Source organism: Episyrphus balteatus, chromosome 3, assembly GCF_945859705.1.
Source record: "Episyrphus balteatus chromosome 3, idEpiBalt1.1, whole genome shotgun sequence".
NCBI classification, from domain to species: domain Eukaryota; kingdom Metazoa; phylum Arthropoda; class Insecta; order Diptera; family Syrphidae; genus Episyrphus; species Episyrphus balteatus.
Window position 1 is genome coordinate 84,033,254 of NC_079136.1, and position 21,969 is coordinate 84,055,222.

The 21,969-nt window shown below is 31.5% G+C and overlaps 1 protein-coding gene and 1 long non-coding RNA gene across 3 annotated transcripts in view; one reads left to right on the top strand and one right to left on the bottom strand.

Moving 5' to 3' along the window:
- LOC129914647 (hemicentin-1) overlaps positions 1-14,001 on the bottom strand; it is a 195,462-nt gene extending 181,461 nt beyond the window's left edge. The window contains exon 1 of one of the 2 annotated variants that reach the window (XM_055993988.1): positions 13,867-14,001. In XM_055993988.1, coding sequence (XP_055849963.1) covers positions 13,867-13,957 — 91 coding nt within the window. In that variant the 5' untranslated portion in view covers positions 13,958-14,001. The remainder of the gene's footprint in view (positions 1-13,866) is intronic. The other variant, XM_055993987.1, reaches the window with a different exon arrangement.
- LOC129914651 (uncharacterized) overlaps positions 1-21,969 on the top strand; it is a 67,942-nt gene that overhangs the window by 8,869 nt on the left and 37,104 nt on the right. The gene's annotated exons all lie outside the window — the stretch shown is intronic.

The window sequence follows — 21,969 nt, forward strand, 5'->3', positions numbered from 1 at the left end:
TTTATAGGAAGGTAGAGGTAGGTAAGTTGAGTAAGTAGGTAGGTAAATGTATATTCACAAGCCTGTGCCAACAAAAATTCCAAAACTAAAACGTTTTTTTTTTTTTTTTTGTTTTTGTTCATTTTCCTTTCTTGCGAAGCAAAAACGAAAAAGTAAAGGCAGCAGCGTCAGCAGTGTTATAGGAAGGTATCATCTACCTTCCCCCAACGATATATCAGAGCCACTCATGATGATCATAATATTTCTTTAGTACTCTTGGCTTGGCTATGCCATCAAAATGAGATTTTTCCCAGGATAATTAATGCAAAAAACAGGATAAAAGCAAGAAGAAGAACACCAGAACCAGAAGAGTTGGTAGGGTATCAGTAGAAGAATTTTCATTTGGTATAGCGACCGACTATACGATGCTGCTGTAGTGGATGGGTGTTCAAACATAACTACATTACAGCTTCTTTATTCCGAAAAGTCATTATCCTGGATTCCTTTGGTATAAGCTACCTATTCTTTGTATATACAGAAATTTAACTAAAATTACAGAAATTTAAAATACTATGAACGGCTAATTACATTTGTTTTTCATTTTGAACTTAGATAAATGGTATTTTAAATTCTTGTCAGAAACTTGATTAAGAGTTGCATTAAAGTTGAATTTCTTCTCCAGAATATTTTGATCCATTTTTCTAAATTTTTAATACCGAAGTTGTAAATAATGTAGGTATTTCTCAAAAATATTACTTAAACATAATTTTTGTTAAAAAATAACAAAGTTTTAAATTCGTATGAAATATCACAAAATAGAGATTTTACTGTATTTAGGAATATTGCTTTTGTAGGTTGTAGATGTAATAATAAACAGTACAGATACGACGGTACCTGAGTTTTGTGCTTGCTTCATATTGAAGTATAACAAGCTATGGTATCCTGTCAGAGAAGAGGGTGAACAACGCAAGAGAATATTATATCTACCTACAAGGTTGCTTAGGATACCGTCTTTTTTGAGTGTCGTGTGTATTTAATAAGGAACAACCGTGTTGTACCGGGTGTAGAACGAACGTTTTTGGAATCGAATTTAATTACTGCAGTTAAAAGGGAGATCTAATGATGCAGGGTGCATCCATCCACGTCGGTCGTGTATCCCCTCATCCTTATAGCATACTCTCCTAGATACTCTATGCCAGTTGACATGGATAATGCCTACACTTTAATTTTGGAGAGAGGGGTTTGTGTGTGATGCTCTTTTTTTTTTCTACTACTTTTTTTTACTATAAATTCTCTGTGCAAATTGAGGAAAAGATCTAAAAAAAAGTAGAAGAAGTTTTGTGGAGCATTTAAGGCAAAGTGAATGCTTAATAACATGGTGTTTTACTGGATGGCAGCAAACTATATGCGGTGACCTGGATTTTTAAGTGAAACTTAAAAAAAAAAAATTTAAAAAAATAAAACATTTTAACACTTGAGAGTGCGTGTTAGTCAAAGAGTGAAGCTATGAAAGGATTTTAAACGAAGTTAATGTTTGTAATTAATTCACAGAGACTTGTACATAATTTTGAGAAAAGTAGAAATCTCTTGATAAAGTACGCATGCATGCCTTGAAGAGGGTACCTGCAATTTTTTTTTGTACAACATTGATACACGTGTCATTTTCTTTTAAATGCAATGGAGTTTTGAAGTTTATGACACTTTGTTGCTGTTTGATGATTCATACCTTACTTTTTGGTGAGTTAATGAATTTGCTTCATTTTTGAAGAAAAAACTGAAATCATAACAGAACTGAATTTAGTGGGAAAAGCTTTTTGCGGTTTTTAAATTATTTTTTTTTTAATGCCTCTTGGAAAAATTATCGGTTTGAGAAAAGAGTGTGTAAATTGATTTTAGGCAAAAAAAAAAAACTAAGCTTTCTGCTTTAAACGAAATATTTTTTAATATTTTATATTAGTGACCTCGATTAATTAATTAACTTTAATTAACTTTAATTTTATATTTTATTTATATTAAAATTATGTAAATGCTTTTGTATAAAAAAATCTTTGAATTTAAATTCAGAAATTTATATAACTGTTCTATAAAAGGTAACCTTGATAATGACACTGGTCTTCAAGGAAATCCTCCTTTAAAAAAAAAACTATATTTTTCTAAAGCATTTTTTTGTGCTGAATTATAATCTGAAGTCAAAATTGTCCTAGCATTGCACGTTTCTTAGATTCCCGTTAGAATATCTCGAAAACCCATTTTTTGCTGTTTTCGAAGCAATATTTTGGCGTAATGTAATCTTTTTCAACTAAATTTGTTACGGTTTGTGAAAGAACTTGATTTTTTCATTCAAATTCAGATTCAATCTTCTTAATATCTCTTTTCTTCTTCAAGATATCTAAATGTTAGTATGTAAGTTAAGTAGGTTTGACATATTGACATATAAAGAAATTGATCATTAAAAATTCATATTTCTTTCTACCAAGATTTTGATTCCGAATTAAAAAAAATTCGGTCAGCTCTCGTTTTTGAGATACTATCCTATAGTAGTTTTTTTGAGATTTTCTAAAAAAAATAATTTTGTGATTCTCTAAAGCGTATATCTCAAAATCCCGACGTGCTAGAATTTTTTTGACTTTGGATTCCAGCTCAGCACATCAAAAACCGTTAGAAAAGTATACTTTTGTAAAGAGAAACAAAGATTTTTTTGTTTATATGAGATTTACTAAGAACTGCAGGATTTCAATATTTTTTTTGTTTTTGTCAATTAGCTAGTATCTTAAAATTTGTGTAAACTTTAATAAATAAATACAAATTTGGTGTCAAATGATAGAACATATTATGAGAAATAAGTCCTTAAAATTTGAGCTGAATACAAATAATAGTTTTATTTTTGTACTAGGTCAGCCGAATCTAAAAGGTTTATTTTCTATAAACTAATCATATTTTTCAAAAATTATTAAAAAAAAATGGTACTTGCTAGAATTTTCCTGGGCGACCAGTTTTAGATTCAGGGAAGTCAATTTATTCATTATTTCAACAAAAAAAATATTTGAAGGAGAAAAAAAAAAGGATACATTTTGCAGACCTGTGTGATAAAAAGAAAAAATTATCAATAGATAGACTTTATCATAAAAATAATAACTACTTGAATTTTGTTATCTAAATTATTTGAAACGTTTTCCAGAAAATGTCTATAGTTTTCTATTAAATAGTGGTATTCAAATTTAAATTTATACAATATTAAAATAAAAATTTGAGATAGGTCTCAAATTTCCTGCAGGGTTCAAGAAACTAAGACAGATATTATTCAAAAAAATTAAAACACGAGTACTCGTAGCAGATTGATGTAATTTGACCCAAGTATCAAAGAAAATTTTAACTTGGGTTTGACCTATTTCATAACTTTAATCTTCTACAATAAAAAAAAAAAAATAAAACTGCAGTTCCTTGGGAATATATTTTAGTTTATTTTGACTAAAAATATAGAAAACCAAAGAAAAATATCAAATATCCACAAGTTTTAAACCAAAACAACTATGAAAAAAGGGGTTCTGGTACAAGCTGCCATACGTTCAATATATGTAGCTATCAAAAGAAATTTTCAAAATTTCACTCCTTCTAGAAACACTCTTAACCTAGTCTATCACACGTGCCAGAAAGGAAAAATATACATTACAACAGAGCTTTGATATATTTCACATTTCACCTGAATAGTTTGAGTAAATTCATGTCAGTATTTCATTTTGTGTTTGACTGAAGCTTAAGGAAATTGTGAATGCCGACAAAGGTCCTGGGCTTCACTTCATATATGTTATGTTTATAGTAGTAGAATGTACATTCATAATATTTTACAAGTATGTAGCTTAACAAACGAGCACATGTCACCGCTTCGAGCATCTAACATTACATTATTCAATATGCGTGTGGTATGTAAACAACATGACAATCCCCAGCACGCGATGCTTTTGAATGAGGTTTGCATTTTATTTTTGTGCTGGATATATTCCCTTGGGAAATATTTGTTATTAGATGAGACTATAAATTTTCTATAACAATAACTCTCGTAATTTTAAAAGCTTGTGTAGTGTTGAAAAAAAAAACGTTCATAGAATTTGAGTCTTTTATGAAATTACTCTTTGAATTTGTTATTCAAAAAAAGTATAATTTAGGGAAATAAAAAAAAATACCCGACAGGCGTTGAACGAACTTGCTCATAAATATGTAGGTACCAAATACAATACTTGCTGAAGAATTTCTTACTTTTTCGATTTTGTTAAATTAGAACAATTTTTAGAAAAAATCTTTGGAATATTTACACCAAATTTAACATTTTTGGTTTTTTGAAAACCGGTTTATTTGACTTTCATTTTAATTTGACTTTGATTTTTATTTTGACTTTGACTTTGACTTTGACTGTGACTGTGACTGTGACTGTGACTGTGACTGTGACTGTGACTGTGACTGTGACTGTGACTGTGACTGTGACTTTGACTGTGAATGTGCCTGTGCCTGTGACTGTGACTATGACTTTGTCTTTGACTTTGACTTTGACTTTGACTTTGACTTTGACTTTGACTTTGACTTTGACTTTGACTTTGGCTGTGACTGTGATTGTGACTCCGACTGTGACTTTGACTTTGACTTTGTCTTTGACTTTTTCTGTGACTTTGACTTTGACTGTGACTGTGACTGTGACTCCGACTGTGACTTAGACTTAGACTTTGTCTTTGACTTTGACTTTAACTGTGACTGTGACTTTGACTGTGAATGTGCCTGTGCCTGTGACTATGACTGTGACTGTGACTGTGACTGTGACTGTGACTGTGACTTTGACTTTGTCTTTGTCTTTGACTTTGACTTTGACTTTGACTTTGGCTGTGACTGTGATTGTGACTGTGACCTTAAACTGTTTGATTTTGACTTTGACTTTTGACTTCTGTCGGCTCTCAAAAATTACGAGCTCTTAAAAATGCATTTTGTATTCATAACAAAAGTGATCTGGTGATGCAAATATGGTTTCAAGCTTTTTTAAAAAGCGTCTGTATATCAATGAAATAAAAACTTTGACACAAAGAACTCTTCGCTGCCATTTGTCCTAACCCTTTGACTAGAATATACACAAGACTTCCTTCTCATCTGTCAGTTTTTTTTTTAATGTTAGCTTTTTGAAGAAAAATTCCTAAAAGTACAAAAAACTCTACAAAAAAAATAACACTTTAACTTTCGCGGTGTCTAGTATAGAATGTGTGAAGTTGGGGTAGGTACTTTCCGTTGCTTTTTTTTCAAACATTCTTTTGTACTTCTTGTTTTGTATCCTGTTTTTTTTTTTTATACTGGAACGATGTTTATGTTCTTTCGTTTTTTTTTTTGTAGGAGTAAACTTTTTTACGGCTCAAAAAAAAAAAAAGAAAAAAATCCAATAGAAAAACTCAATTTCTGGTTAGAAGTTAGAATGTATTTTTGCACAGTATCTCATATCTGGAAACCAAACACTTCTACCGCAACCATTCTTTTCGCCTCTAACTGGCTTTTGCCATTCGCTACTGTTCTATGCTACATACATGTAGACATATAGTAGGAGGCAAAGGGGCTGTTTTTTTTTTTTTTGTATTCTTGTTTAGTTCTTTCTATGCTCTGTACTCTGGCACTGGTTGTCCTTTGATTTATTATTGGTTGTTTGTGTTTGTCTTTTGTCAAGCTGTAGATCTCATTTTCACTTTTTATTGTTATTTCTTCGGCTTTTCTATTTTTTTGTGTCTCTTTTTTTTTTTAGTGTCAAAGAACATTTTTTGTTACCATTTCGTCTTAGAAGAAGGAAGGGGTGTTCTTATAGCAATTTTTCTAGAAATGGTTTGGGTATATTGGTTGATTTAAGAGGACTTTTTCACATTGTAAACGGGGTTTTAGAGAGAGAGAGAGAGAGAAAAGGATCTTTTCTTCTTTCATTTGATTTGGAAATATGTGCGAGAGAATGTGACAAAATGAATGGTATTTTTAAGAGCAATCAAGATTCTTTGGCTTTTTTTATGGGTTTTATCATTTGAGGCTTTTTTTTTTTTTGAGAAAGAGAATTTAATGGTGTGGGTGTACTAAAGTGATATTTGATGTTTCCTGGCTTCTATTTTTTTTTTTTTGTATCAACATTTTTTAAAAAGAAAAAAAGAAAAGAAACAATAAATTAAATTATAAATCGATGAAACTCAAAGCAAAAAAATACAATTGATATAAATACAGTTATACAAGTTGTATGCCATGAAAGGGAATTAATCATTAATTTTGTTAGAATTTTCTTCAAATTTATGTTGACTATGCCAAAAATAGCACAGACAAGAGTAAGTGAAGACTTAAAAGGAAATTTATAAGTACTTTTGAAAATCTTTAATAATAAAAATGAAGGGTGGACAAAATTCAAATAGAATATAAATTAATCATTCATTCAAATGTGAAGCCAAGCGATTTTCAAATCGAAATATAAAGAAAAGTTTTTAATTATAAGAGGCTATATCGTAAATAGTATTGATGATTTTTGTCAATTTGAGTTAAAAAAAAAAAATATTATCAATACAGGCCAAATTTAGTTTTTTTTTTTTTTAAATATGTACAATAGGGCGTTCGTTGTTTAGGTTTTTTTCAAGAATCAAGTTCCTAAGTGGAAAAACTGTTTCTAAATAATAAAAAAAAAAATCCTCTAATTTTTTCATATTCTTATTTTGACAACAGATGGCGCCCCAAGAGAGTTAAACAACGTTTTCAAAAAGGTATAAACCATTTTTCTAGGACCAGGGGTTTAGTCAGGGCATGATTTATTTAATTAAAATGCATTTTTAAAAAAAAGTTCAAAATCGTAAGAGCCGTTTATTAAAAAATTATTTTTTATAAATAATTATTTAAAACATGTATTTTTTTAAATAAAGTTGGTATACCATATTGTAGTAATTGTTAATAAACAGCCAAAACCAAAATTTCAAATAAAACCCATGTCACGTTTTCGAAAATTTGATTTTTCAAGAAAAAAGATTATTTAAATTTTTTTCTAATCCAACAATATAGTTCTTAAAAATTTTGATTTTGATTTATATAATCAGAATAGTGACATACATGCTTTTGAATAAATAAATTCGTCAAAATTGAACCAGTTATTTGTGAAGATAACCGAAAAATAAAAAAAAAAAAAAGAGTGTGTGTACACATGTACACGCGACTGAAGTTATACTTCTCATTCAGTATATGTAAATGAATTTCATTTGATATTTTTAATTTCTATTATTAAATTAATTAATCCACACTTCGTTTTTTTAAAATTTTTATCAAGTGAACAATAAATTAATTCTTTCATCCTCCTTGCGTCCATGTAGTTTTCAATTTATTCTGTGAAATTTACTTATGTTGTAATATGGAACTTGCAGGGTTGCTACAAAGCTCAAAAGTGAGCTGAGCTCAGCTCACAGCTCAGCTTAAATTTTGAGCTAGCTCACTTTTGAGCTATGTACCATAGCCCAGCTTATTTGAGCTGAGCTGAAAGTGAGCTGAGCTGATGGTTGAGCTGAGCTGTTGGGTGAGCTGAGCTGTCGGTGAGCTGAGCTGAGCTGTTGGGTGAGCTAAGGTAAAGTGATCTTATAGCTGTGATGGGTGAGAGGATACATTGATTTTTATTTGGAAAGTATAATGAAATATGAAGATATTTTAAACTTTTATAAAACACCATAGCTTAAGATGTTTGGTTCTAGTTATTAATGGAATTATTTTAACACATGGATATTTTTATAAATAAAACAGATAATTTTTCGTGATCTTTTCTCTTGGTTTTTTTAATAGTAAATATATTTCTATTTTTTTAGTAAAATATTTCTTTTTTTATCATTAAAAAAATTTCGGTACAATCCGGTTTTTCGACTTTTTTCAAAATTCCGAGAAAATCGCGTTTGAAAGTTGGGGTAAAATTTTTTTTCGAAAAATCCCCGAATCTTTGAACACTCCTGGAAGCTAAACCGCTTGAGAGCAATTTTTGGGAGTGATGCCAAATGATAGCTTGTGCCATGGGCCTACGCTTTGCACATTGTCAGATTTAAAAAAAATCGCCTTCCATGTTAAACCGCCACATCATGCCTATTTTTTTAGAATCGTGCCTATTTTTTTTTAATTTTAAGTTCTCCCGGTTCGAGAACGCGTGGACCTACAGGGATGGGAGTTGTACCCAAATGTAGGTTAGAGTACCCGCTACCTTTTGGCATCAAAAATTTTATTTTCATTTTCTTCAAAATTCCGCGATATAGGCGTTGGAACGCTTTGACCTAGAGACAGGGGAGTGGTGCCATATGAAAGCTTATATTCTCAGCTACCCGATAGTGGTATAATCCGGTTTTTCGATTTTTTTCAAAATTCCGAGAAAATCGCGTTTGAAAGTTGGGGTAAATTTTTTTTTCGAAAAATCCCTGAATCTTTGAACGCTCCTGGAAGCTAAACCGCTTGAGAGCTATTTTTGGGAGTGATGTCAAATGATAGCTTGTATCATGGGCCTACGCTTTTCACATTGTCAGATTTTTAAAAAATCGCCTTCCATGTTAAACCGCCATATCATGCCTATTTTTTCAGAATCGTGCCTATTTTTTTTTACTTTTAAGTTCTCCCGGTTTGAGAACGCGTGGACCTACAGGGATGGGAGTTGTACCCAAATGTAGGTTAGAGTCCCCGATACCTTTTGGCATCAAAAATTTTTTTTTCATTTTCTTCAAAATTCCGAGATATAGGCGTTGGAAGTTGGGGCGCTCACTTTCGGCTCAGCTCAAATGAGCTAAGCTATGGTACCTAGCTCAAATTTGAGCTGAGCTGAAATGTGAGCTTTTTGCAACCCTGGCAACTTGCCACATAGAAAATTACCACATGCAACTTGCCACATGCAACTTGCCACATGCAACTTGCCACACGTATCTTGCCACATGCAACTTGCCACATGCAACTTGCCACATGCAGCTTGCCACATGCAACTTGCCACACGCAACTTGCCACATACAACTTGCCACATGCAACTTGCCACATACAACTTTCCACATGCAACTTACCACATGAAACATGTAACTTGCAACGTGTTGTGTGTTTTATGTTTGCCGTACTGTGGCGTACTGCATTTTTAAATACTAAAGTACTGCCTACTCTAAAGGTGAAACGACAGCCCTGCTACCCAGGGTGATCGCGTCATAATCCCTTTGACATTCTTGTCAAAAAGTAAATTTTCATACCCACCCTCCCATAAGAAGTATAACTTCAAAAAAACTATTCTATGGAAGGTGCCGTTAATAACGATTATAAAAAAAATCTTTTTTTCATTAAAAGATAGACCTTGGTTAAAAAGTAATACTTACATTTTTCATCTTGTTAGCTGTAGTAAGTGAAATTAATCATCAAAATATGATCAAATGTATAGAAATGTCATTTAATTGTTTTGAAAATTATAAAAAACAAAATAATTAAGAAACAATTAATGGGCGTATACCTACGTACTTTTTTTCTTCACTATTTCTAGTACAAAAATATACTACGAATCCATAGAACGCTCATTACCTTCTAACTAGTATTTTTTTTATTATATTCTAACACAAATAAAGAAACTAAAAGCAGACGAAAAAAATTAGTTCATAATCATAGAAGTTTTTCTTATTTTAGCTCTAAAAAGAGCCCCGAGCAGAGCTTGAGCTTATCGAGCTGGATCTAAGCAAAGTAAGCTTTCCGAGTTAATAAAGAAACAAACCTGAGCACGGAAATGTCACACATAACAAAAAAAATTGACAAGCTGAGAATAATTTTTCAGAAACCCCTTTAGTTGAGAGGCAATCAAATATTAATTTGGGGGCCCCAAAATCTATTACTAAGGAGCCCAAAAATATTCATCAAATTTTCTGATGACATGACAAAAATATTATTTGAGGATCTTCAAAAGCTATTACTTCAGTGGTGGAAAATTAAATATCAATTTAGGGGCCCCAAAATAAATACATCAGGGCCCAAAATACAAACATTACGTTATTGGTGGAATTCCGAATATTTCATCAGAACAAATGCCTATTAATTCTTGGCTCCAAAACAATTATATTATATTTTAGGGGCCTCTAAGCACTTAATTTTTAGGCCCCAAAAATAATTGTTCAGGGGCCCCAAAAGAAATAAACTATTTTTGATGATGGAAAATCAAATGTGTACACATTACTTCAGAACAGAGGCCCCAAGAACTATCAATTCTAAGATAAAAAAATTTATTTGAGGGGTCTCTAAATATTTAATTTTAATTTTTCAGGGGCCCCACAGTAAAAAAAAATTATGTTTGATGATGGAAAATCAAATACGTATTTATTACTTCAGAACAGAGGCCCCAAGAGCTATCAATTCTAAGCTTCAAAAATTTTGATTTTAAAGGCCGCTAAATATTTAATTTTGGGGGCCGCAAATTTAATTTTTCAGGGGCCCCACAGTAAAAAAAATTATGTTTGATGATGGAAAATCAAATATGTACATGGTCATATTACTTCAGAACAGAGGCCCCAAGAACTATCAATTCTAAGCTAAAAAAAAATATGGCGTATACGTACTTTTTTTTGTATCTAAGGGGCCCACAAATATCAAAGGGGCCCCAAAATATAGTCTTGCCCCGGGCCCCGACGACTCAACGTACGCCACTGCATCTACTCCATCAATTTTTTCTGAGCTCATAGATCGCCCTCTGACTACGGTCTGTCGAAAAAATAAACAAAAGTTGATCGCTCAGATATATCTGAGCTAAAAAAGAAATACGGGTTTTTTTTGAAAGCTCAACACCCTGCTCAGAAATAAAAAGGGAAAAACGCCTATTGTATTAAAAATTTTGTTTTCTTTAGTTTTTTAAGTTGTTAAAGTATGGAATTTAATTTCTCCAAATTTTGGTTCAATAAAATTATTTATTTTATAAAGTTGTTCTATTACAAACTTTAGACGAACGTTCTAACGTAGCCATCTATTTTTTTCTTCTTCGTATTCCTCCATCGAAGACTATATCGAACCCTATTCCATTGTTCTTCCTCCTAATCAAAATACTAATACAGATTAAAATCTCAAATTATTTCTCTTCTATAAAAAAAAGGCATCGCACTGATCCAACAACCACCAAAAAAGTAAAAAAAAAAAAACCATTAAGAAAACTTTCAAGTTTGATGATAAATCAAATAACCAACAAGTACAACGTTAGGCTTCGAGCTTTTATCATTTTGATGATTAATTTCAATGAACCATGCTGGATTAACTTACTCAAAAAATTGAAAGGTTCTTTTTTTTTTTAAAGAAGAAGAAACAAATCCCCAATAAGCCAACATAATGATGTACAGTGCAAAAATCATCATCATTGAAAAATTTAACAATAATTTAGTCGGTATATTATTATTTAAAATTTATACCTCTACCTCTATAACAAAACTGGTAGAGCTTCTAAAATTCATTTAAAATTCCTTTAACCGCAACCCTATTCCATCTCAATTTTCAGTTCCCATTATAATTTGGTTTTTTCCTCAATTTTTTTTTTTTTTTTTTGTTTTATTTATTTTGTTTGTTTTTTATTTTTATTTTTTTAAATATTTCTCTTCGGTTACCGCACGAGTTGCTTTACAAAAACGATTCAGGTGTCGCAAGGCAGAATAATTTTCTACAAGCATATAAAACAAAAGACATTAAATACGGTAAAAAAAAATAAAATAAAAAAAAAAAAAACAGGAAAACACATCCCAGCCGCCATTACAAATAAGAAAGCCGCAAAAGGTGAATGGATGGTAATGGGCTTGAGTAGGTATATAATAAAGGTAGATATGGTTTTGGGTGTTTTAAGCAGAAGGCTTTCTTTCTTGGAGAACGGCAAAAATATTCTAAAGGAATAAGTGTGTTGGAAAATTTATTTCATCAATTTGTGAGTAAATTGCTTGGAGGATTGAATCACCACTGGTTTTCATTCTTTCCTTTTTTTTTTAAATCGATTATATCTTTTATTTTTTTTTCTTGTTTTTTTTTTTTTTATTATTTTTATTTTATTTTATTTGCTTTGCGTCAAGGATACTTGGTCTTACTATATCTTTTTTCCCTTTCTGTGTGTCTCTCTATCTCGTTTGTTTCAGAAATTCAAAACCAAAAAAGATTTCTCAAGAAGCTCAATAGCTGTAAGGTATCTTCCCACCTTCTTCGGCTTATAAGTTTTTATTTTTATTTTTGCACATTTTGCGATTTTACTTTTCAGTTGGGAGTTAAATCTGCTTTTAAACATTGAACAGATTTATGTATATAGTAAGGTTCCCAGGTACAGAGAGGTAACGGTATACTTAAGTCTAAGGTATATAGAAAGATATATTTATATACAAAGTGTATATAAGGCAACGGATAATTTCTCGAAGTCGTACAGACTGACGTTATCGAAGAGGCCTGAGGGAGCAATAGTTATCTGGTTGAGTTACTGTTTAAGGGAGGATTTCATTCTTGTTTACTTGGAGTTTAGAGGAAAAAAAAAAAAAAACGAAAAGAAAAGAAATCCTTACAACGAAGGTTACTGTTCATTATTCTGCTCTAAATTTATTATCCATGGGATGGAAGAGTCTTAAGTAGATATCTCGAAGCTATATTTTTGTTTTATTTTGATGCAAAGTTTCTCAAATTTAAAAAATTTTTGATTTGATTTTTAAATCAGAAAAAATTGAAAAAATGGTAGGTAGGTAGGTACATATTTAAATTTTTGAGAGGAAATAATAAACATCAACTTGTAATAAGAAATAATAATTCATGGGCATACTGATTTTGAAAACAAGTCATTATTAGCGTTTTCTACTTATACGTAATTTTCCAATTCATAGAACTTAAAATATAAGTTATTTTCAACACTTTTTTTCAAAAGATTTTCCTATAATTAAAACTTAAAAAAAAGCTGAACCAAGAACCTCAAAAAAAATTCGAAGTTGTTGGTTTAAAAAGCTAATATCAGCTATATTCAGCTCTAGCGGGGCTGTTAAAGGCAGAAAACATAGCTGTAGAGCCCTCCTGGCTTTAGTAGAGTATAATAGGCTCCATTAGAGCTAAAGGTCTCCAACAGAGTTGATCGGTTACCCAAAAAACCTGGAAAAGTCCCTAATAAATCTGTAAACGTTTCGAGATAGCTTTAGGGGTCTTCGACAGAGTTAAATGAGTTTTAAGGGTCCCCAAATGAGTTATCAGTGTCCCTTTGAGATGAAGCTGTAGGGCTTCCAACAGAACGAAAGGGAAACCAACAATGCTGTAGCGGTACCTAACAGAGCTGGAGGGGTCTATAAAAAAGCTGTAAGTGTTTCAAGAGAGCTCAAAGGGTCTTCGACAGAGTTAAAATAGTGCCCCATTTATGCTGTAGGATCTCCAACACAGCAGGCGGGAAACCCAACAGAGCTTGAGAGGTCCCAAACAAAGCAACCGGCTTTTCAAGAGAGCTCTAAGGGTCTCAAGCAGAAAAGATAGGGGCTCAGACAGAGCTCAGGACTCCAAAAAGGTGAAGGGGCCTTCAAGAATACTTTTAGGCAACAAGAAAACCTGTTTTATAATTAACAATTTTAAGAAAACAGACATTTCGTTTGCTCTTCCAAAGACCCCGGTTGCCAAATTAACCACCCCAGACCCAAATTAAGTTAACAATTATAATGGTACATGACAGTTTCACCTTTAGGTCCAAAGGTGATTCTAATTGAACATCACTTTGCTGTTCAAACAATTCTGTACTAAAACACTGAAATTAGTTGTTTTTATTGCTATACAATGTATTATCCGTATAACGTTATTCATTGTCCTAAATATTTTCAATCATCAGTAACTTTCTAGCTGAAAAAAGGTTGGTACCTACTTAAATTAAATTCAAAAGTTTTTAAAACTCACCTGGCTTGTATCCATCGGCGTGTTCGTGTGAAGAAATGTGTCGCAAACAAATCATAATGATGCAAAATAAAATCGGCGAAGCAAATTCCATTTTTTCTTTTTTTTTTTCGTAGATTTATCTCGCAAAATGGTAGATATTACAACACGTCGAGTTGGAAAATTTGAAAAAAAAAAAACCGGAAACAAGTCTAACTTATTTAAGCAAACAAAAATTTCTAAACGAAAAACCAAAAGATAAAAGATCTCACGCACACAGGTAGGTCGGTCGGTATAAGAGATATAGGTTATTCCCGCACTTTATTCTCGCACAATAGATATCACAGAGACTCGTAGAAAAAAAAAAATACTCGATCAAAAGACACACACGACAAAAAAAAAAAAACAGAACGAATAAAAAGGATTTGTTGCGTTTGACAAAAAGATGTTTTTTGGAAGATTATACTCTAAGTAAGCCCTTATTTTTTATGTTAAAAATCCGCCACAAATAGGGATGTTGGTTAATTCAAAAAATCTACAGGAGCTATATTGAGATAGATATTATAATGTCTTATGTTATGTTAATGCTTTGTTGTGTTCTCTTTTAAGGTACAAATTTCAGAATAACAACTCCGAGCTATCATTATTATCGGTACATTTTCTACAACCATGTACCGTATTTTTTGGATGAATGGCTGCCACACACGTGCGTTATAATGTACATATAGTAACTTTTATGCGATTACACGTCATTTGCACGAGTCGTGGAGCGAAATATCTTCTTTTTTTTTTTTAAATTATGTATTTAATATACGATTCATCCTTTATATTTCCTGCATATGGTGAACAACACTGAACACTTTCGCATCGATCTGCAGGGTTCTATAGGGTTGGATGTTTGGAGGCACATATCCAGTAGCGCAGTGTGGGCCCTTTGATTCAGGACAAAGATCCCGTCAGTCGTAACCCCACTGGTATGCGGTTACTTTTTACGATAAATATATATATTTTTTTTTTATCCATCCAAAACGCTGACGACCCCAACAGGAAGGAAGCCGAGAGTCCTTTTTATGAATATACCCAGGACAATGATGACAGGATTGGGGCACAGCAGTACGTCGCAGTGCTGATGCTGCTACTCTCTGTTAGCTTCTGGTTCTGTGTATATACGATTGTGTATATTCTCCTGCGAAGGAAGTGAGGTTTTATTGTTATCGCTGAGGAAATTGCTTCATTTGAATAGCAGGTCCTGTTCCGGCTTGTGATGTTGCTCCTGCTGATGACAGTGGCAGCCCATATGATTATATTCGTCGAAGTAATGGAAGAGCAAAAAAGAAATAATCTGAGTTAAATTTTGTAGCTGTGATGGACACGATTATGCGATATGTTCATCATCGTCATCATCCCCTTTACCATCCCCTGGTCCATAACATCTGCATGGGATTGATGATGTTATTTGGTATTTATGATGCTCGGCCACTTTGTTGGCTTTTTGCAAAATATCGTATCATACTGAAGGGGGAGACTTAACAACAACGGAGATGGAGATGTTTTTTTTTTTTGGTTCTTCGTTTTTTTTTTTTGTTCCACAACAACGCTATCTCCTGTTTATTTTGGCACTCTTTTTGGAAATCTGCAATTATAAAAGAAAAAGACGATATCATTAATGTGCTGTGTTCTTTGTTAATGGTGTCATTAAATAAAAACTTTTAATGACTCATTAGTGAAGTATTGTCATATTGTTTTTTTTTTTTGTTGTTGGCTGTTTTTCTGAGGGAAAATGGCCACAACAAGGATATTGCTTTTTATACACTTTTGTGTTGCTAACACTAAGTGATGGGCTTTTAAAAATTGAACATCGTGTTCACTGTGTTGGAGAGGTAAGATTAATTTTTCTAGCGCGACATCAAATATTATGACTTTGAATGTTGTTTTCGGGAATCGTTGTCTTTGATGGGTAAATTATTTAGGGCAGATTCTTCAAGGTTTTTTTTTTTGTTTTTTTCTTTTTTTATGGTTTTACTGGTAGTAAAATAAAACCCTAAGGGGATATAAAACAGAAAAGTTAAGTGTTTTGCATAATTATCTTTAAAAAATTGTCATATAATCTCTCTCCAACATTTTAATACTTGTTTTAAAAAATCGATACAAATGTCTGATGTTTTGAACAAATTTTAAAGAGGAACAAAAAAAATAAATTAATAAAAAAACCAGAATGTAGAAAGGACCTAGAGGGAAAAAGTCATTTTGAGCTCAAGTTGATATCCTATAAAAAAGATGTTGTAGTTGTTTTAGTAAATATAAGTGTTTTTCTTAATTCTTAGCTTAGACCTCTAATAATGGTTAAAATACACCTCAACAAAAAAAAACAATATTGAGTGTGGTTTTTTTTTCCAAAATTCTTCCATAAAGTTTTCAAAACACCTTCACAACACATTTTGCGCAATTATAAATAAAAGTACGTATACGCCAGAGTGAGCATTCAAATGTATTCAATGAATTGCTAGCTTCGCTTCTAGCTTTGTGCTAGTATTTTGTGACCTTTGTTTCCTTAGAATTAAGTTTATCGGGACTGGTTCTAAAAATTTGTAAGTATTAAATTTTTATTTTGCGCTGCTAAAACAAGACAAAATAAAATGCACGACTGGGGTCGCACGTACTTGCTCTTATGGTAAAAGTAGATCTTATCTTAAAGCTTTTTATAAAAAAATGAGGAAAAATTATAATTAGATTTAATTAAACCATTTCCCATAATATAAAAAAGTACTTAAAATCTGTTTTTATAATTAATAAAACAACGTTCTTAAAGGTTTTGATCACAAAACGAAGTATGCCTTCTGATTTCTTGTATGAAAAGGAATTTTGAGAAAAAAAAATTTGAAAATTGTCTCTAGCCGTTTTTAAAAAAATTAATTTTTTATAATAAAAAATTTCTAACATTCAAAAATGGTATTCTATTTTGAAGAAATAATTAATTTACACTTAAAAACAGAATTTCAAAATATTTCAATAACCCGTTTTCAAAAAAATGATTTTTCAAAAAATTTTTTTAAATATTTTTTAAAAATCCAAAAATGTGGTTTTTGAAAATTTTCTAACATATTAATATTATGGTAAATTAAACGCTTTTGTATACAAATTTTCGGGTTAGTCTTGTAAGAAAAAACGGTTCTATGACAGGTACCGTTAGTAACCTTTCAAACCTTGTTTGTAAAACTATACATTTTTTATCAAAATTGTTAAAGCCGTTTTCGAGTTATTTGGTATAATTTGAAAAATTTGTATGGGAGGTACACTTTCTAAGTGAGATATAAAACAAAACAAAACAAAAAATCATGTGTGCAATTCACACGTGGTAGAAGTGAAACCTTAAAAAATCATTTTTCTTGCAAAAAAAAAAAATAGAAAAATCTAACTATTTTTATTCTATCACCTTCAAATCAAAATTATATAATCTGAAAGCTTATTGTTAGTCTATTTAATAGACCGGAGCTCCAGAGCAAAACTAGAACAAATTCGTTCAAGAGTTTTTATTGCTGATTTTAATTTCTTGGTATAAAAGAATACTCCAGCCAAAAGTGCTACTAAATCCATTGGTGCATTTCTGAGAAAACGGCAACACTGGTCGGTTTTCAGTTTTTTTGATTTAACTCGAAAACCAAGCCTAACTTTGAAATGGTTCAAAGACACTTTTCATAGCAAATTAAATTTTCTGTCATGTTAAGATGATTACAAAATTTTAAAAATTATTTTTCACTGAAATTCTAAGCTAAAATCAAAGAAAAAAAAGTTAAAAAATTGACGATTTTATTTTTTTTTACTAAATCGTGGGGCATTTTGTGTATGTAGCCGGTACGTCCAAACTTTGTACTAATGAAATAAAGTAGATGTAAAATCCTTTGATAATATGCAATTTTTTTTCAAGAAACAACTTAAATGTACCTATTCAAAAATTTGCACTTTTTCCAAATTTTTGACTTTTTTAGTTAAAAGCAAGTTTTTAAAACTCGATAAAATCGTATAAATTGGTAACTTTTAGACTTTTAAAGTAAACATACTTAGAGGGATTGATTTAATATAAACTAAATATGACACACAAACAAATTTATTTGCATCCTTATGGGCTTGTGTGCAATTTTGTGTATGTGCATTTTTATAAATACAGATCGAATGGATCGACGGATAGCTTATTATTTCACCTTGTATAATGATGAATAAATCTTATTTCAAAGATGTCTACAAGAGAAGTTAGAATTTTTTTAAGTCAACCACGTCGAATTTCCAGACTGAGATTACGGTACTTCCTACACTGGTAGCTGGTCATCGCCAACAGATCTCCCCAGGTGTTTTGAGGTATTTTTAAATTTTTTTCAATTTAAGATTGTGTAACTTGTAGAGCAGGTAACGTTATGTGTGATATATCAAATAAAAGGTTATGTTATTAACATGCGTATTAAAGTTAAGTTGTATGTGCACAAGATCAAAAGATATAAGGTGTGTTGGAAAAGAACATCTTTTTACCGTTATCTCCGAATTTTGAATATGAAATTAATTGAAGTTTTGTACAATTATAATTTATTTAATTACTTATCTACAGTACAAATTTCATTAATCTATCTATTAAAACAAAAAAGTTAGAACAAGTTGAAGTCGTGTCGCGTTTTCGTTTCATCTTGTTTCAAATCACTACGATACTAAAGAAGTTTTCACTTCAAAAAAAAAAAAAAACAACTTTCAGAATTTTATAAAAATCATTTGTACCAAATTTGAAGAAAATACGTCCACGCGTTTAGGCTGTGGAAATGTGTACAGATTGACGCACAGACGCACGGACGGAATAGCGAGACCCACTTCTTCGGAATTCTCCATCATCGTAATGTTGGTTGTGATTAAAATCTCAAATTTTTTTCGACACGAAACCAATACTTGCCTTATAGAGAAAGTAAAGATTTATAAATGTGATATTGTGACTGATATACGATAGATTGTGGAAAATTATCGTATTGAGATAAAACAAAAATCCTGGGGTCGAATTACGGCATACGTTCGTTATCGTATGGTTGCTATATGTCGCTTTCTTTTTCTACTAATTAAATAGAGACACAAATATTAAAAACGATAGCGAATGATCGTAATCGTATTCTGTAATGACCGGCTTTAGTGGTTAAAAAGAATGAAAATTGCCTATGACTTTTTCGGCGCCAGCCCGTAGGTACTGCTTTGTAATCTTCGTGTTCGTTCTTTAATTAGTTTAGGTCTATTAATTACTTGTGAACCATTAAATCTTAAAATCCCATAAACCTTCATTTTCTCCCAGTTAAATCAATAAATAATAACACCACTCAACTATTGTTCGATTATAATAGTGTGCTATTCGCGATTACTAAAACAAACACATGCAACAGTTCTTATCACCCAAATATACACATTCCTTAAAATAATAAATAAAAATAACAAAATTACGAACTTGGCTTTTAGATACCTACCAGCACAAATATTTAAGAGTATAGCTAATAATACTTGTTGTTGTTGTATCGGTGACCTTCCTTTTTATCGTTCAGAAGCTCATTCACCCCCCCCCCCCCCCCCCCATTTAATTTGACGACCCCAGTTTTCTATTTGTTAATAAAGGACATGTAATGGCTCAAGAGGGAAAGTTCTTTCTTTCGTTCTATCCGCTTCCTCTTTTTACCATGCTCTACCATCATTAACATGATAGTGTGACAATAACCAGAACTAAACATTACTACCTTAATGTCTAACATTCTGATTCAAGCCCACTGTTAGTATTTTTTTTTTCTGTTGTCCCAACTGCACGGTTAAAAGTCCATGTACCTATGTATACACAACATACCACCGTTATGGGATATGTTTGAATTGAATAGACGACCTCGGTCATCGGTAATTTCCCTAGCGCCTTCGCTGGAGCCAGTCGAAAGGACTATACTACTCCATCACGACAAGCACACGCAATGTGTATACCTTTGGGGGTGATCTGGAAGCCTTTTTTGGACGTACATGGTTGGGACACTGATGGGAGGCTTTGTTATTTTTTTTTGTGTGTGTGTTTTTTTTTATTGTTTAGTTTAGCCCAGGATCCTTTTCACACACACCAATCTCTATTCAAAAGCAAACGGGTGTAGAACCGAACCGATACGTGTACATACAAATGAACGACATGTGGTTGCGTGACAGTGTTTTTGTTAGCCCGTTGTTGCCACCACACGCCCGCCGCCAGCCATCATAGCCACAAGTACAAACTACCTGGATAATAATGATAGCCACAAGGGGACTTTGATTTAGTGGTGTTTTTTGTCAGCTGCTACGACGACGGCAACGATATTGTTGTTTGCTGCCTTTCGATGTGTTTTATGACAAAAGAAAATGGACACATGGTGAGTCCTTTCTCTAAAGAGGTGGGTGTTTCTTGACTAAAAGTATAGCTGGTACTGTAGCAGAGCAGCAGAGTTTAATTGAATTAAAAGCTGTTGAAAAATGTATGAGTTTTGTAGCGCGTGATAATTTTAATACTTAAAGAAGCTCTTTGGCGTATATTTTATTCAGTTTTTGTTTTTTTTTTTATAGATTTCTTTTAATAGAAAAAAAAAGAAATGTATTTGTTTTATGTTTGTCTTGTTATAACGAGAAATTTTATGTATAAAAGTTAAGTAAAATTTTGAGCAATCAAAAAACTTTTCCAGTGAAAGGTATTATAAAAGAAAAATCAATAATAAAAATACAGTTCAAAATTTGAAGATATTCCTCCCAAAGTGGTGCGGAGTTTTATAAAAAAAAGTTGATGGGGCTAAAAATCTCTGAAATCACTGCTAGGAAAATCTAAAGGAAACTACAAATTCGGCGAAGAAAATCTTGTTGGATTAATGAAGTAAATGAGTAGTCTCTGATATATCACATTATATCACATGATGAACATGGTAGTGAAAAAATCCAGAAAACGGAAAACGATTTTTACCAAAGAGTGTGTGAAGCTAGCCCCCCTCTCCGCCCCGCCCCTCATTTTTGGAGTTGTTATTATTGAAAGTTGTTCTAGGTTTTTCCCGATTTGTTCAGGAATGCTCCAAATGCTTTTCGAAAAATTTTCAAAGATGGGAGTGTTAGAACTAAAAAACAGTTTTTAAATTAGATTTAGCAGCAAAAATCGGATTTTTTACATTGAATTGTTGGGAAAACATAAAAATGCATACGATAGTACTAGCGCTATCTGTCAATAAATTGCACTTCATTTTTTTTTAATGTTAAACTTTCCAGATACTCTCTGTTTCAATTTCCGTCTTTTTTTCCTTACGAAGTATGTTTATGTTGATTGGATATTTTTATAAAGTGAATGGATTTTTGAGTTCTTAGCTTCTTCTTCTTTTTTTTCAATGGTACTATTAACATTCTTGTATGTCAATTACATCCGGGGCCCTATTTCACCAACTTACAAATTTGTAATTACAAGTAATTTTCACAATATTTGTGAAAAAATCGATTAATTTTGTTTCACCAGTTTCTTGTGATCACAAAATTGTACTTGTAACCTACAATTTTAAATTTGTGAAAAAATCCATTTTCTGTTTCACCGAAACTTGTATTTTACAAGTAACAAATTTGTGAACTTTCAAGTTTCTGTGGGTTTCTGTTTCACAAAAAAAAAAAAGTTACAAGTTTCTATTTATTTGTGAAAATTTTCTCCAAGAGTCAAGAGGTATGTCATTTTTGATACAAGTTTGTAAAAACCGTATTTAGAGTGATTAAAGTGTTTAAAATGGCCCTCGCCGAAGGCCATTATTATTATTTTTAGAAAAGCTATGTTATTATTATTCAGGGTTTTAAAAATGCATTTGAAATTAAAAAAAATCATTTATTGCAAGTTCAAAAATTTCATAATGAAAAAAATTTGCTTAAAAAAATTTTTATTGCAACTGAAAAATATTTGCATTAAAAAAATATTTATTGCAAATAAAAAAATTTGCTTTCAAAAAAAATGTTATTGCAACTGAAAAATATTTGCATTGAAAAAAATATTTTTATTGCAAATAAATGTATTTTGCATTACAAAAAAAAAAAATAAAAAAATTTTTACATTAAAAAAAAAATCAATGCAAAATGTGTGTATTAAATATT